Source organism: Ascaphus truei, chromosome 13 (assembly GCF_040206685.1).
Source record: "Ascaphus truei isolate aAscTru1 chromosome 13, aAscTru1.hap1, whole genome shotgun sequence".
NCBI classification, from domain to species: Eukaryota; Metazoa; Chordata; class Amphibia; order Anura; family Ascaphidae; genus Ascaphus; species Ascaphus truei.
In genome coordinates, this window is record NC_134495.1 from 39,394,122 (window position 1) to 39,408,007 (window position 13,886).

A 13,886-nucleotide genomic window follows, 5' to 3' on the forward strand; every position below is an offset into this window, starting at 1 on the left:
CCTGCTTCTGGAGATATAGACCTCCGTTGGGAGACACAGTATCTGGCCCAGTTGAGGTTTAAAGCTAAAAGGGCATTATTGGGTGTGGTGGGGGTTGTTGGGGGTAGAGGGGATGTGTGATGGGGTTAGTTGCCCCAGGGTGTCTATGCTATTCTTCAGCGGTTACTAGGGACAATGGGACTCAAACGGTGAAAGGGTGGACATCATTGGCGCATGGACTGAGCACATTTCTAGAAGAGAGGAAACATACGGTATTACCACAACCTTGATGCAGCAATTAAACAGAAAATTATTAAGGTGCACTTAACTTGACTCTAGTAGCTGTCTCTATAGTATAGATTTTTAGTGCACACGGGTCTCTCTTTCTAAACCATCTATACTACCAAAGCGCCAGCGGTGGCAGGAAACATGTCAGAGGTTCCTTGTTTTAAAAAAGCTATACACTATTGTAAATTCATTTGAACTTCTATTTCACTCCAAAATGAAGGGCAAAGAGGCTGCAGGCTGGATATAATATTTATTTAAGGGCAACTTCCATCACATAAGGATGTTACTGACTTTAACTTTCTGAGATCAAACATCCACGACTCTCTGACATTTTTAATGCTATATATTTTTCTCTGCTGTATCTCTTATGTTTAACAAGCTCTGAACTTTGGGTAAACCATTGCCCAAATTGGGAGCAATTGGTCTCTTTCGTGTGTGAATTTTCTGATGTTTATCAAGACTTGAGTTTTGGTCAAAACATTTCCCACATTCAGTGCAAATAAATGGCTTATCTTCCGTGTGAATTATCTGATGTTTAAGAAGATTTGAGCCATCGGTAAAACATTTCCAACATTAAGAGCAAACAAATGGCTTCTCTCCTGTGTGACTTCTCTCATGAATAACAAGATCTGATTTTTGGGAAAAACATTTCCCACATTCAGAGCAAATAAATGGTCTCTCTCCTGTGTGCATTTTCTGATGTTTAGCAAGATGTATCTTTTGGGAAAAACATTTCCCACATTTAGAACAAACAAATGGTCTCTCTCCTGTGTGCATTTTATGATGTTTAGCAAGATTTGACTTTTGGGAAAAACATTTCCCACATTCAAAACAAACAAATGGCTTCTCTCCAGTGTGATTTCTCTGATGTCTAACAAGATCTGACGTTCGTGAAAAACATTTCCCACATTCAGAACAAGCAAATAGTCTCTCTCCTGCATGCATTTTCTGATGTGTAATAAGAGTTGCCTCATGGAGAAAACATTTCCCACATTCAGAGCAAACAAATGGTTTTACTCTTGTATGACTTCTCTGATGAATCATAAGATTTGACTTTCGGGAACAACATTTCCCACATTCAGGGCAAACAAAAGGTTTCTCTCCTGTGTGAACTCTCTGATGTGAAACCAACAGCGACTTAAAGGGAAAACATTTCCCACATTCAGAGCAAACAAATGACTTCTCTCCTGTGTGAGATTTTTGATGCCTAACAAGATGTGAATTCTTCGAAAAACATTTCCCACATTTAGAGCAACAAAATTGTTTCTCTGCTCTGTGAATACTCTGATGTCTGCAAAGAGATGATTTATGAGAGAAGTGTATCCCACATTCAGAGCAAGGAAATATCACTCCTTCGTGAATTGTCTGATGTTTAACTAGAGCCGAGTTACTAGTAAAGCATTTCTGACATTCAGAGCACGTATACAGCCTTTCTGTAGTGTGTGTTCTTTTGTGAATTGTGTAATGTGATTTATTATTAAAGTAGTTTCCACATTCACTGCACTCATAATTTATTACGGACACGTTTTTGTGAACTTTCTGTTCATTAGTGTTTCCATTTCCCCACTTTTCAATACCAATAGATGCATACGTCCCTGTATGTTCTCCGAGAGTATAAATAAGGGAAACTGTGGGATTTTCTTCTTCACGTGAGCCCGATTCCTTAGCAATAATTCTCACAGCATTTCTCTGTCTCTTACTTCTGTTATTTTGCCTCAAGTAATTTGCTACTTGATCATTTTTAACAACACCGTTATCTTCATTTACGATATCTGGTGAGCAAAGAGGAGTGTGCCATCCTGCAGGTGTACTTCTGCTTATGGAATTATCTGTTGGAAATAAATGCACTGTGAGAAAATAAATAAATTAATAGCATAAACATAATTTTAAATTACTGGTTGAACATTTGAATTGGTATAAAACACGTCCCAAATTGGAATATACTGTAAGCTAAAGAAGTACTGGGGCAAAATTGAAAGCAACTCAGGGGTTACTTTACTTTTTATATAGCTATTTTCTGAAATAGGTTTTGATAACTGAACATGTCTAATCCTTCCTGGAACACTGTGGGTTAAGTTAGCTGAGCGGAAATAAACATGTCCCAGATGTATAACTGACCCTCAGAAATGGTACCCAGAAGCCCACATCAAATACCAGGGACCAGAGTAAATGCCAAACAAAAGGGATGTCCTGACTCTTTTGGTGGGAATCAGACAAGAATGTATACTGTGAGAGAACCACTGAATGCATGTGTGTGTTGTAAATGCCACTGGAGTTACAAGTTTCACAAACCTACTGTGATGGGAAATAATATTTATATTGTTTGGTATGTTTATATCTTGATATAGATGGGTGATATATGGGTCATGTCTACTATGTCCAGGAGTCAGGGAGCGCAGACACCGGGATGAACATATGAGGAGAAAAAACAATAACACAAATAATAGTGCAATCCTGTATCGTAGGGAAATGATACAACTGGGAATGGGAACATACACAGTGGATAAGACAGATGTATACAGATAGCCACTGCTATAATCCCATGGGATGGGAGGATGGAGCAAAATAAGATGTACACGTGACACAGTGGTAGAAAATAAGAATAGCCACACAGATGTAGAAAATGGCAAAAAAAGGTTTAGTTGATGAACATCAGGAGGCACACGGATGCAGTGGGAACTTACAATCAAGCCCCAGAAATCAGGCAATGGAAATAGAGCTTAGTCTGTGTCCGTTGTGGGAGAGATAACCTGTATGCGTAGTGGCTGCTGCAGGAGGGTCAGGCTGCGCCGGCGCTTCTTCAACTGTCAGCCTCCGCTGACCCATTTCATATTCTGCATTTACTATACTGTATTATTTCCTCCTACCTGGAACACCCGCAGGAGCGCCTGGTGATTTCTGTGTTCATGTCTATTATGCCAGCTTGAACAGGGTTAACATCATGAGGAAAAGAGGCACCACTTCAAAGACCTGGAGTTAGTCATTACCTCCCTCCTGCATGTCTGCTATAGGGGTCCATGTGATGTGCAGCTGACTTGCGTCTACATCTGTCTTGGATATTTCAGATGCATATTGAAAGATATTCATCCTCGCACATTACTTTACCTGCTCTCACTGCTTTACCTCTGTATAATCCCACTCCTTCAATTAACAAGCAGCCATCTAACACACACAAACCTTTATTATCCCCCTGTACCTTATGTTTCCTCACCCTTCGTTATTGATTGTAAGCTCTTTGGGGCAGGGTGCTCCTTACCTACTGTAACTATGTACGTTTATATTTGTTATTTTATTGTTTTCATTCTCCAACTCTATTGTACAGCACTAAGGAATATGTTGGTGCATTATAAATAATAATATTATTAATATTATCTCTGGGGAGGCATGGCCAAGAAGAGGAGGAAGCAGCATGAACAGGAGAAAGGTCAGAGCAGCGGGAAGAGAGAATTGTTTGTATGTCCTGTGCGCATCTGTTCTCATGTGGTGTATGTCTGTTTGTCCTATGTCTATCCATTCTCGTGTGTATGTGTGTCTGTTCTACCGTGGTGTATATGGATGTCTGTTTTTCTGGTTTGTGCGTGTGTAGCAATGTGTCCTGTTCGCACTATTGTAGGGGCTTCGGTAACAAAGCATTATGAATACGGAGCCTCGAGAGATAAAAGGTTGGGATCCTCTGCTCTAAAATATCCCGTCTTGAGTGACAGAGATGAGCCTGTGGTTGTAACTTGTTTCTTTTTCCTGACATAAACCTCACAACAAAAACACAAAGTGTAACTTGAGCTCTTGTTTGCTGGATCCAAACATGACTGACATCTCTATTGGAATAACAGAAAATTTCCTCTTACCGAGTGAGCTGAGGTTTTGGTGATTCTCCATCATCACGTCCTTGTAACGCTCCTTGTGTCCTTCTAAATACTCCCACTCCTCCATGGAGAAATACACAGCAACATCATCACACTTTATAGGTACCTGAAACACAGAGAATCCCCACTCAGTATCCAGATATAATAATTGGTCCTGTAAGAATCTCTTCCTTATGGAAAGTCAGGTGAGCAGAGAGGAGAATACAGATACATAGAACAGTTTGCTCAGGAAAAGGGTGAATAAAGATAGAAAGGAGGTAATATCTAGCGCTGCCCAGCAGCCCTCACCTCTCCAGTCAGCAGGTGAATGATGATGTTGGTGTGTTCCAGGATCTTCTCAGACATCAGCTTCTTGTCAGTGTTTCTCTCATGTATGAGACAGTTAGTTGGATTCTCCATGATGGGTCTCTGGGTCCTGCAAAATGTTTCTGGCACACAGGGACTGCTGCTGTCTGCGACATCCTCACCGTGCTTCTTCACAACAATATAATCCTACATATTGAGAGAAACAGTGTCACGTAGGGGCACACCTGTGAGCACGTGACCTGCATACGGGACAAGGGTTAATACACAGCTCACAAGCTGTTCCACTTTTCAACTTTGCAAAGGTCCCTCAAATGAACAATATCTCCCCTCAATACATATACCATCGGTCACGAATAGCACCCAAGTGAGCATGTGACTTAGGCCTCGGCCAAGGTTCTTGCTGGCGTGCGGAGGCACGCTGAGGCTCAGGGAAAGCGGGTGCTTTCCCTGGCCTTAGACAGCGTGCCATCTGGGGGCGTGCCAGGGGCATGTCTGTGGGTGGGCCAGTGATGTCACGGAGCTCGTTCGCCCTCATTGGGCGAACCGCTCACGTGACCGGCCCTGCGCTTCGGCAAGCGCTTGATTTTAAAATTTCCCTAAGACCTACGCTTCCGCGTTCTTGCGGAAGCGTAGGCGATCCCCTACTAAAGCCGCTCTCATTGCGGCTGTAGGGGCTCACTGGTAAGTACCAGCGCGCCTCGCTGAGTCCATGGTAAGCGCTTATCCGCTGACCCGCGCTGAGGCACGCTGACGCTTGTCAGTGAGCCCCTGCAGCCGCAATGAGAGCGGCTTTAGCAGGGGCTCACGCAAGCGTCAGCTGGCGTGCGGAGGCATAGCAGACAAGAAATTTTTAGTTTGTGCGCTGACAAGAGCGGAGGGCCAGTCACGTGAGCTCCATGATGTCACTGGCCCGCCCCCAGACGGCGCGCGGACTAAGGCACCCACTTTCCCTCAGCCTCCGCACGGCTGAAGTCTCTATGGATTCAGCCTTAGATTTGCAACCAGAGTTAATACACATGGCTATTCTAGCCAACTCACCTTTCAATCAGTGATAATATTAATACAGTGATTAGATTACAGAAAAAGGATATACAAGAACATACAATTACAGTAGATGCAGGACAGTTTCTTAAAATAACAGGATAAAACAAAAAAACATAAATCCCTATAACATTACGTTACTATGTCAGAATTTTCTCCCAGAGAGGTCACTGGCGCAGAAATGAGACTTCATGTGTTTGGTCAAAAACACACCTCTGTTGAAATCGGATTTTCATAATACCTTGCACAGGTTTATGTACTATTTTTTCCCCATTGAAATAACATAAGCCCACTTCTGTCGTAAATCGGCTGCGAGAATGACAGCTTTATGATAGTGTAAAAAAACTTCTTCTTTACATTCTGCCTCAATACATAAACACCCTGAGAACTTCCCTTCTGTAGGACCCAGACACATGTGAGTCACATCAATAGATTCAGGCAGTCGTGACGGACACAGCAAGATTAAGTATTTCCATGTTGTCTCAAGATTTGAGTGACAAATGGATGTCTGTCACTTATAACTTGCTAGACCTCCCATATCTGGCCTTATCGCATTCATATCCCTGTCATGAATGAAAATATTTAAATTTTATACTCCCCTTACACTCTGTAAAATTGTTTCAGGTATGCTTTGAAAACTTTTAACTGGTGTCCTGTTTACGTTAGTGTGGGAAGGACTATAATTTACTCCCATCTCTGGCAAAACATATGTTCTTATCTCTAGATTCTATCAGTCATAAAAATAAGCCTGGTCCAGGGGTTAGCAGGCCACTTAAATCAAACTGCTGCTTCATTAACCCCTGAAGCACCAGATTGATTAAATGATTATCATGACAGACAGTAATAAATATCACTGTGCAGAGCAAGAGACAACATTTGATATGTCTTATGTTGCTGCAGATTTGTTACTTTGCAGTAAGAAGGACACGTCTCTTGTTAATAGCTCTATACTCAATCTATTCAGTGCCCTCCCCACCAATGCTGTTTATTGTATCACTGACATGTCTGCACCAAACTCACAACTCCCCTGTGCCTATATGAGCACCAAGATCATGGATTGTACAAACATCACATTAAATAGTATATGTAATCATCTGACACTGTGGATATAAAAAGAATAATGTAGCACAGACACAAAACATCCATTTTATAATATATGTAGTGGGCCCAGGCTCTCCCTCTGCAAAAACATGCATCTTCCTGGATCCAAGTACATTCAATTACTGGGTCAATCTCCTCTGCCAAACTACATCCTTCTCTGACCTTATCTGCTCTCCTACTGCCCAACCATGTCCTTATGGGGTCCTGGGCTCTCCATATGACCAAACATCTTGCCTGCCATTGGGTTCTTGCCTTCTCTAATTACATGTGCCCTTGGATATTGCTTCTCAAGTACCTCCCATATTAACGCTCTGCTGGTCCCTGTTGTAATGAAGGAGAAAAGAGTGGTGTCATTATGACTTTCTCCAGCAGCTCTCACCTCTCCAGTCAGCAGGTAGATAATCTCCAGGGTGTGATTCAAGATCCTCTCAGTCATCTGGTTATTGTCCTTGATCATTATCAGTGAGTTAGTCAGATGCACCAACAATGGGCTCTGGTTCTGGTGGAAGTGTTTCACCGCGTGGTGACCTCTCCAGTTAGTGATGTATATTGTACTTCCTTCACATGGGGAGAGAGAGGGATGTATACGTGACCCTGTAGTGACAGAAAAGGATCAAATTAAATGAGTGTCCCTCCTGCCTGCGTCACCCTACATGGGAAGGAACAGATGTGAGGAGCTGTGGCTCTGTTCTTTCTGAGTCCGGCCGAGTCCCCTGTGGCCGCTGCTGCATGCGCTACGGCTTGCGCGCCCCACACAAAGCACAGCCCTCTATGGGGCAGGCCCCAGACTGCCGTGTGGGCTTGGGCGCCCAAAGCGCGATGACGTGGCCGCTGGAAGGGAAGACAAGGATAGTGTCTTGGCCTGCAGCGACGCAGTCACCTAGCTGACTGGCAACCAATGGTAGTGCAGGTAGTGTGTGTGCCAGTCTGTGTTTGTGTGCCCGTGTGCCCGTGTGTGTGCTCTGTGAGTGTCTCTCTCCCCCTGTCTCTACGGAATGTGTGTGATGTATACACGAGTCAGGCAGACTGATTGTTGTCATTACTGCAGCTGTGTCCCTGCCTTGTCAGTCACCGTTATGGCCCCCTCCCCCCACAGGTCCCATCGCTACTCCCAGACCGCAGCTTCCACTGGTGAATGCGCCGTCAGGCACTCCGCAGCGCGCTCAGCCACGGCCACCGGTGATCATCCTCACCCTGAAGTGGGAGAGACAGATGTGAGTGGGAGGGACAGATGTGAGTGGGAGGGACAGCGTTGATCCTAAATGGTACGTTACGATTAGTACGATTGGTACGTTAGATTTTCAGTCCTCCCAGTGTCCGTCCTTTATCAGTATATATTTTATGAACCATTTTGGACAATAATTCGTGCTCTCTCTCAAGCACTTTATAACGTCCTTATCTTCTTCACTGAAGACCATTTTTGTAACTATGAGGTCATCACGCCATCACCTATGCTAAAGAATATTTATTAGATTATCAAATAATTCTTAAATGTAATCTGCTATGACAGACCTATAAATGCTCAAATAAATTATTTCATGAAAATCTTGTGATTTTTTGTTGTTGCAAGAAATGAAGAAAAATAGGAGGTCCCATTGTTTCTGAACAGTGTGTGTGTGTAGATCTATAGAGGTATAGATATATGTATATAATATATACACACACACCTGAGTCAACATCGGCTATTGAGAAGCATTGAGTCGTGGACCAAGAGTTGCTGCTGGAGGTGGATTCGGAGGCTGTGAAGACACAAAAAGTAAGAAACACATGGATTGTATTGTATTATTTTTAGGTTAGCACATGCATTGGCATTTTTTTTAAAATTCAAACATAATGTCTTTTATTTGGTGCTTGTTTTTGTGTTTGGCAGGATGCCCATTGACTGTCATAAACCATGCCATACCATGGGTATTAGTGTGGCACTGTGCCAATCAATCAATTGGTGTATTGGCATTTTTTTTAATGGAAATTGAATGTGTTTTTATTTTCTGCTGGATGCCCATAGGGTATTGGTGGGACACTGTGCCAATCAATGGGTAGAGGAGATGGGGGTAGTTGTGAGGGTTGGTTAACCCTGCACGGTTGAATCCTGACAGACATCACTGTCACGATGGACGCACTTATTAACACATTTATATTTTGTGAATCCCAATTGAGCAGAAGAAGTTGAGCAAAATAAATTGAGATTTATTCCCTTTATAGGCAAACACACAACAACTGCAGAATACACTTAATACACTTAATAATTACACTTACTGGAATAGGAACAGGGGATAATGTCCAGAAAGGAGCAAAGCACCAGAAAATTGTCTTTTAAAATGTAGTCCTTTTGCAAGGGCATAAATTGCCAGCCCAATCCTTCTGTGAATGTGCAAAGTCTTTTCTGGTCCGTTGGGGTTAATCAGATAACCCCCAGCAATCACAGGGTCCTAACGCAGAGTTTTGTCCTTGGTTCCGATGTAATAAGACTCTTTGCGTTCCAGGAATGTGCTGCTGCTCTTCTCTGCTATGAGAAGCGTGTTGGAACTCCGCTCACATGGTAGAATGAAAAACGAAAGACAATGGGAATAGCCTGGGTGGGATGTATATAGGATTTGGAAGCCTATCGCCAACATACCCACCCAATCCCCCTCGTGGGAAAGTAATCATTCCCCAATCACCTACTTGCCCTCAGTTTGGAGAGTGGGCACTAGGGATTTCCTGTTCACACAGAGCATGTGCGACAACGCCACCATGACTACTTAGCATAGGTGCACTCCCCTCTGTACCAGGCCCCTCTCAGGCTGGAAGGGGGAAACTCAGGGTGTGAGCCAGCACAAATGGTCACCAGGATTTCCTATTTAGCATCCATCTGGCCAATTCACACCCCCCTTACTCTGGGTCTTTTGATATGCAACATCCAGAGAGTCTTACAGGCGTGGGCCCAGCAGGCTAGCTTTGAAGCTTGCATAGGCAAGTGACCCAGCTCATAGGTGTCAAAACATTTGGTTCTTGTGTGCATTTTAATGACAGGAGAAAAAAAAACCTCATCCTGCTTGTCTCTTAAAACCTGCAGCAAAAATACACTTTATTGATCATACCTGGTCCCCTTATTTCACAATTAAATTTTTCATATGTGGGTGCTTGGGATGTACTATACTGCAAGCACATACAATCCTGCAAAATGGGGACAATAAGGGACAGAGGGAAAAATAAGAAATGTACAGTGCATGAAAAATTAGCCCCTTCATCCCCAATACGAAATAGGGGTAACCAGCCGAGCACACTGCCTTTATTAATGCGCTGATTACCCCCATGTTTGCCACAATCACTACTGAATTAACATATGGAGGGGGGTAACTTTTGATAACCACAAAGCTCTTATCGCACACGGAGAATGTGAGTGAATTGCATATCATTTATTTGAATCACTACTATCAAAACTTTTTTTGCACTATATGTGTATGTTTTTCTTCTTTTTTACATACCCCTGGATGCGAGTACGTTTCTGACCCTCTGTCTCTAATAGTTGCTGTATGTCAGTGTTACAGTGTGACTGTGTATTACAATAGCTGCTGAATGGCCATGTTACAGTGTGAGTGTGTGTGTATTACAATACTGTAGCTGCTTGTCATGGGAGACCAGGCCAAACATACCTTTATATTTAAGAGATCAGTCACAAGGCAAAACAGGCTGGGGGAATTAAATCTAGCCCTTTCCTAGTTGCAAGGCGCCTCCTTCAGCAAAGGTTTACCTTGATAGGACCCTGGTTCTGGGCTCCTGGACAGAAATTCAGCCTGCTGGCTAGGCCTTTCCTCCCCCATGCTTCTTTGTGTGAATACTTTAGCTCTTTCACTCAGAAGCACAGGTGAGAGGCCCAGCAGCAGCGTGTCTTAACATCCGGAAAACAGGCAGGCGAAAAAAAGAGAGAGCTGCTTTACTGCATGCTCTTATATAGGCTTGATTCATATCTAAATCATTGGGGGGTCTGATAGCCAATTACAGAAGGGATTGAGATTACGCATTCACTGATAGGGGGGATAAATTCAAAACTTGCCAATGGAAAACGTGCTTATGAGTTTTGACATACAGGGACGTTTTTAGCTAGTCCCAGACCCCCTGCTGTCAAGGCTCCTATACGTCTGGAGAAAGCAAAGGCAGATTTCCTGTAATCCCCTCCCCTTGCCATGTGCACAACCTACCTGGTTTTGCACAGGGAATCCAATTACTTGAGCCTTTTGCTTTGAAAGGCTAATTACCTCCTTGAGCTATGGACACTATGCAGACGAGCTGGCATCTTAAACACATGCCCAGGCTGTCTGTATAGAGCCTTATATTAAACACAAAACACAATATAAAGTACACTGTATTACAGAATATACTTTGGGGCACCTCATACTTATAAGGTAAATAACTTGGTGATATTTGGGCTCAAAATCCAGGAGTCTGGGGGACACAGGGAAGCCCCGATGTAATTCACCCTGTGTGCCGGCAAACCATGCCTGCTCGCTGGGAAAAATTAAACGACTACCGGCAACTTTGGCCTCTGTATTTCCACCCAAATATCCCCCCTAAAACTGACACACAAGAAATTTCATAGTTCCAGGGCTAAGGGAACATGAAATAGGAAAAAACAGGGTCCTTTTATTTTCCAGCATGTATTATCTAGCCCACTGGCATTTACATAGTTAACCACACACACACACACACACACACACACACACACACACACACACACACACACACACACACACACACACACACAGTTCCTAAGCCTATAACCCTAGGGGGACTGTATCACAGGACAACACAGTAAGGTACAATATTAGACCCAAGAGCTGACTCTCTCTGCCATACGGTTTCAGGGGCTGCCAGCCGGGCTCCACCTTTATTAATGAAGGCCGGTTATGCCCTACCGTCACACTGCTGTATGTCAGTGTTACAGTGTGTCTATGTATTACAATAGCTGCTGTATGTCAGTGTTACAGTGTGTCTATGTATTACAATAGCTGCTGTATGTCAGTGTTAGTGTGTCTGTGTATTACAATAGCTGTGTATGTCAGTGTTACAGTGGGTCTGTGTATTACAATAGCTGTGTGTGTCAGTGTTACAGTGTGTCTGTGTATTACAATAGCTGCTGTATGTCAGTGTTACAGTGTGTCTGTGTATTACAATAGCTGTGTATGTCAGTGTTACAGTGTGTCTCTGTATTACAATAGCTGTGTATGTCAGTGTTACAGTGTGTGTCTGTATATTACAATAGCTGCTGTATGTCAGTGTTACAGTGTGTCTGTGTATTACAATAGCTGCTGTATGTCAGTGTTACAGTGTCTGTGTATTACAATAGCAGCTGTATGTCAGTGTTACAGTGTGTCTGTGTATTACAATAGCTGCTGTATGTCAGTGTTACAGTGTGTCTGTGTATTACAATAGCTGCTGTATGTCAGTGTTACAGTGTGTCTGTGTATTACAATAGCTGCTGTATGTCAGTGTTACAGTGTGTGTCTGTGTATTACAATAGCTGCTGTATGTCAGTGTTACAGTGTGTGTGTGTATTACAATAGCTGTGTGTGTCAGTGTTACAGTGTGTCTGTGTATTACAATAGCTGTGTATGTCAGTGTTACAGTGTGCCTGTGTATTACAATAGCTGTGTGTGTCAGTGTTACAGTGTGTCTGTGTATTACAATAGCTGTGTGTGTCAGTGTTACAGTGTGTCTGTGTATTACAATAGCTGTGTGTGTCAGTGTTACAGTGTGTGTCTGTGTATTACAATAGCTGCTGTATGTCAGTGTTACAGTGTGTCTGTGTATTACAATAGCTGTGTGTGTCAGTGTTACAGTGTGTCTGTGTATTACAATAGCTGCTGTATGTCAGTGTTACAGTGTGTGTCTGTGTATTACAATAGCTGCTGTATGTCAGTGTTACAGTGTGTGTGTGTATTACAATAGCTGTGTGTGTCAGTGTTACAGTGTGTCTGTGTATTACAATAGCTGTGTATGTCAGTGTTACAGTGTGCCTGTGTATTACAATAGCTGTGTGTGTCAGTGTTACAGTGTGTCTGTGTATTACAATAGCTGTGTGTGTCAGTGTTACAGTGTGTCTGTGTATTACAATAGCTGTGTGTGTCAGTGTTACAGTGTGTGTCTGTGTATTACAATAGCTGCTGTATGTCAGTGTTACAGTGTGTCTGTGTATTACAATAGCTGTGTGTGTCAGTGTTACAGTGTGTCTGTGTATTACAATAGCTGCTGTATGTCAGTGTTACAGTGTGTGTCTGTGTATTACAATAGCTGCTGTATGTCAGTGTTACAGTGTGTCTGTGTATTACAATAGCTGTGTGTGTCAGTGTTACAGTGTGTCTGTGTATTACAATAGCTGCTGTATGTCAGTGTAGGGCCTTGGTCCCGCTGCGTCCGGTGGTGCGTGCGGCCGCGTGCGCCACCAGCCCCTTACCTGCAATCTGTTGGTCCCTGCTGCCTCCTCCCTCCGTGGCTCACTACGTGCTGTGACGCGTCAGCCGGCCAGCGCTACCAGAAGGTGGTGTTCTGGAGCGTTGACGCATCACGTGGTGCGCGTGTGAGCCAATGAGGAGGTAAGCAGGGGAGCAGGGAAGGAGCTTGTAGGGAGGCGGCCTGTTGGGCTGTGTGTCATGGCTTGTTTTTCTTTTTGTTTGTGCCAGAGCGTGATCATATCTCCGGGCTCCTGCACACCGGAGGGGAGGGGGGTACGAACGGACGGATCCTCCGTTCAAACCACGCCCCCCCCCCGCTCAAACCACGCCCCCCCCCCCCCGCTCAAACCACACCCACCCCCCCGCACCGGCTCCCGCTTCCTACAGACCTCATATAGCGGTCTGTGCCTCTCAGCACGCTGCCTGCATGCAGTGCGGGCGCCCTGACAGAGGAGCGGGGCCTTAGGGCTGGGACCCGCTGCGCAGGCGGCCGCGTGAGCGTTCCCCACCAGCATGGGAATCCTCCCGAGCCGGTCCCAGTCCCCCCTCGCTGACGACTCACTACGCGCTGTGACGCGTCAGCCGCCAGGGTATGCAAGAAAATTGTGAGGGAGGGAGGGGGGGGGGGAATAGCGGGCCCCCCTCCCTACAGACCGCACATCGCGGTCTGTGCCTGTCAGTGCGCCGCCTGTCTGCAGTGCGGGCGCGCTGACTGAGGGAGAGGGGCCTTAGCCTTACAGTGTGTCTACGTATTACAATAGCTGCTGTGTGTCAGTGTTACAGTGTGCCTGTGTATTACAATAGCTGCTGTGTGTCAGTGTTACAGTGTGTCTGTATATTACAATAGCTGTGTGTGTCAGTGTTACAGTGTGTCTGT

The 13,886-nt window shown here is 44.3% G+C and overlaps 1 protein-coding gene across 1 annotated transcript; it reads right to left on the reverse strand.

The window, feature by feature from the left end:
* Positions 1-508: 508 nt before the first annotated feature.
* Positions 509-13,307, reverse strand: LOC142465251 (uncharacterized). Its single transcript, XM_075569254.1, has 6 exons — positions 8,835-13,307; positions 8,246-8,317; positions 6,958-7,172; positions 4,419-4,622; positions 4,113-4,236; positions 509-2,114 (listed from the first exon to the last, which is right to left on the reverse strand). The coding sequence occupies exons 1-6, from the start codon at positions 8,917-8,919 to the stop codon at positions 841-843; spliced, it is 1,974 nt and encodes a 657-aa protein (XP_075425369.1). The 5' UTR covers positions 8,920-13,307; the 3' UTR covers positions 509-840.
* Positions 13,308-13,886: the final 579 nt, after the last annotated feature.